The 3,604-nt window shown below is 49.0% G+C and overlaps 1 protein-coding gene across 1 annotated transcript; it reads right to left on the bottom strand.

Annotated features, from left to right (window-relative positions):
* Window positions 1-315: 315 nt before the first annotated feature.
* Window positions 316-3,403, bottom strand: LOC127330535 (BIIDXI-like protein At5g11420). The gene is made up of 2 exons (XM_051356717.2): window positions 3,223-3,403; window positions 316-1,431 (listed from the first exon to the last, which is right to left on the bottom strand). The coding sequence occupies exons 1-2, from the start codon at window positions 3,305-3,307 to the stop codon at window positions 365-367; spliced, it is 1,152 nt and encodes a 383-aa protein (XP_051212677.1). The 5' UTR covers window positions 3,308-3,403; the 3' UTR covers window positions 316-364.
* Between the last annotated feature and the right edge of the window lie 201 nt (window positions 3,404-3,604).

Here is a 3,604-nt window from a genome sequence, read left to right as displayed (position 1 = left end):
ATATGAATTTTGTATGCAGCCGAGTGGAGACAGTTACTCAGGATATTTACAAGCATGGTGCGATTGACAGCTTTCTAAAAGGAGGCATAGACGATACATATTTCTATTTTTTTCGCTGGTTAATCTTTATGTCCATCATAAGTTGTACTAGTTTTAAACTTTGATACTAAGCAATAAAATGGTTGTGCATCAGAGGTCGGGCTATGCTCTCCATTAAGAGGAAAAAAAGGTCTAACGCGGTGGCAGACAACAAAAAAAAAAAAACAGAAGTTGCAACTTCCGTCAAGAAAAAACGGGACGAATGAAATACGGAGTACTAGTACTGTTACTGTTGTGCAGCCTATATGAGCACTACTGTAGCGCATTAACGCAGTAACCGGCGAGCAGGCGGCTGCGAAACACAGACGAGCGAGATGTCGTCGACGACGGGCCCGCAGCGGGTGCCACTGTAGTCGGACTTGGTGTGGTAGGCGGAGCTGCAAATGGCCACCAGCGTCTTGCTTCGGCTCGCCGTGAAGGCGAGCGACGCGCGCGTGCTCCCGCCCGTGCCAGTCGAATTGTACACCACTGTCATGCTCCGGTCCGTCGTAGACGCCTGAACGCGCATGGGCTGCTGGTCCTGGGCCACGCACCCGTTTCCGGCGTCGCCGACGGACAACTCCAGCGTGCACGAGCTCCCGGGCACGGTGTCCACCTCCTGAAGCAGCGCGGCCTCGCCGCCGGCCACCAGCTCCACGGCGTAGGAGCCACGCGGCACCGCGAAGTGGGCGGAGTTTATGTACTTGACGACCTTGGAATACGACCTGACCTTCCACCCCGGCAGCGGCGAGACGTCCATGCCGTCCCTCCCTGGCACCAGCACCCCATACTGTGATTCCGGGGCGATGTACGGCCCCTGCTCGAAGTCGCCATTCCTCAGCAAGTTATCGGTAGTGGCCTGAGGAGGGTAGATCGTCTTGATGGCGACGGCGTCGATGGTGGGGCCGCAAGCCGGGTCATCCTCGTGGATGGGGTTATGGACGATCAGGGAGACGACGCCGGCCGTGGCCTGGAACGCCCAGCAGTAGGAGTCCCAGCCGCTGCTGGTGTACACCGTCTGGATGGAGACCTCGTCGGGCGCACCGCCGGGGACGACCGACACATTGAGCTTCTCGTTCTGGGCGCAGGTTCGGGCGGCGCTGAAGGTGACGGAGTACTGCGTGCCCGGCGTCACGTAGAGCTGCTGCTGGATGTCGGCGTTGTCGCCCAGCCGCAAGGCGTGCGCGCCCTCCGGCACCGCCAGGAACATGTCGCCCTGCTTCTGCCCGGACTCGATGTACTCCACATGCCCCGATGTCTTCCACCGCGGGATCGCGTACTCCCCGGTGACCGTCGAGCCGTTCATCTGGGACCTGTCCGGCGAGTCCTCGAAGTTGCCATTCGGCAGTGTGCCTGTGGCGTAATATGACGTGTTAGAGCTTTAGAGGCACAATCGATAGTATAGTACGTATACTACTAGATTACAAACCACAAGAGAATGGGTATAAGTTAACAAAAACAAAGAGAATGTTAGATGCCCTCGAACCTGCCATTCGATATGATCATTGTCTAGCTAGTGCTACGAGTTACGAATTACGAGATCAATAAGCGTGCATCTAGATCTCTCACGTGGTGATATTCTGCAGTACCGTAGATAACTAGTGGTATGCATTCCACTTGTCTGAAGCCTGACTATATGTTCATTCCTACGCATGTGAGAACGCAGATCAGAGCTAGCCCCTGATTTGATTTCTGTGGCACCTTGTCATGGAACTAAATTAACACAAACAGTCAACTCTGGCATTTTTGGGACAGGCGACGCTCACATCCTGAATTCTTAAATTAATTCACTGTCGACACAGAGCAAGTAACGCTTAATTCGTAAGACTAGTCACAATGCATAGTATCATATAGAAGTATCATGCGTATGATACTACTACATGTTACTATATCCACAATGCATGGTATCATATACTAGTATCATAGTCTCCATATATTAATTATTTTATAGAATCTCAATGCAAATATGTGTACAAGATTTACTTGACATTATTTTTTCTAGTAGTATGTGCTATGATACGGTATCTACCTATGATACTAGTACACTCTCTCTCATTCTTAATTGCACTGCCACATCAGCATTTTGCATGCATGAAATGCATGATACTACCTATGATACTCCCATTGTGGGTAGTCTACTCCCTCCGTCCCGGTTCACAGGGCCTACTCTGAAAAAACATTTGTCCCATAATACCTTCCCACTAAGGTCTGCATGCATTTAAGTACAAGTAGTAACCCCCTCTAATTACTCCCCACTTTCTCTTTCTCCCTTTCTTCAGCGCGTTGTGCATGCGGGTGGGGTGGGAAACCAATTGAGTTTTCATGTGGAAACCAATAGAGTTTGCATGATGTTACCATTCCCTATTAAATAGAGACAGCTGACTGGAGAGAGGTAAGCGTTGAGAAGACGATGCATTCCAATAAACTACTGCCTTGGTCACGATGCAAATTCATGTGAGCCTTGTGAACCGGGACGGAGGGAGTAAGTACTACTATCCGGGATATTTATTTCGTCTCACAGGTTCATGTAAACCCGCCGTGTGAAAACTGAAAACAGATTTTAAAATAGGAAAACATAAAAATAAAAATGTGTATTTACATCTAGACATTCTATGTTTGCACATAAGTTTTCGGAAAAAAGAACATTTTTGGTGTCCCGTGTAAAAAGGAAATTTTTTATGTTGTAACATGATTATTCATGGGGCATTTTGTTGTCTTTTTACACATGCCAAATAAAATATTCACTTCCCCGAAAACTTGTGTGCGAACATAGAATTTTTGAATGTACACGTGAAATCCTATCTCGAAAGTTTTTGACATATTAACTTTTTTTTTCTGCATTTTGTATAATAGGTTCATATGCACCTATGTGCCCAAACACCGCCTCCCTACTATCCCCGCAAATCTAAGTTGTGCGCTCTATTGCGCGCATGCTTTTGTGAACCAAAAAAAAATGCTGAAAGTAATTAACATTTCTATAGGAAACCAGTGACACTACTTCATTCCACTAATACCCGGCACAGTAGCTAACGAACTAGCAGTACACTTCTTGTTGCTGGAAATGAAAACATAGCTAATAAACCCAGCTAGTAGTACGAACTAATCATACGATGAAAGTATGCAACTTGTGCGGTTAGCTCTCACCATCGTCGGCCGAAGCAGATCGAGCAGCGGCGCAGACGGCCAAGAAGAACAGCGTGAGACGATGTCCGCCCTTGATCACCATCATCGATCGTTGCACCTTCTACGCCAATGCACGTACCTAGTACCTCGAACTCTTCTCTGACGTCTGTGCTTCCGGGAATGTTGGAATATTACTCCGCTCTCGAGCTTCTATCTGGCGCAGAGCTTACCTGGGAAGTCGCCGTTCGACTCCACTTATATACGGGACGCGCGTCTGCTCCGATCGTGAGAGGGAACAATGCGGCGATCGATCGATCGGTCAGTGCGAGCGATGCGCGCCTGGGATGCCGGCGGGCACGAGGCCACGATACCGGCTGCACCGTCCTCCTCCTGATCCCTCAAT

The sequence above is a fragment of the Lolium perenne genome, chromosome 2 (genome assembly GCF_019359855.2).
Source record: "Lolium perenne isolate Kyuss_39 chromosome 2, Kyuss_2.0, whole genome shotgun sequence".
Taxonomy (NCBI): domain Eukaryota; kingdom Viridiplantae; phylum Streptophyta; class Magnoliopsida; order Poales; family Poaceae; genus Lolium; species Lolium perenne.
The sequence above is the reverse complement of the archived record's forward strand: the minus strand, read 5'-3'. Positions and strand labels throughout refer to the sequence as shown.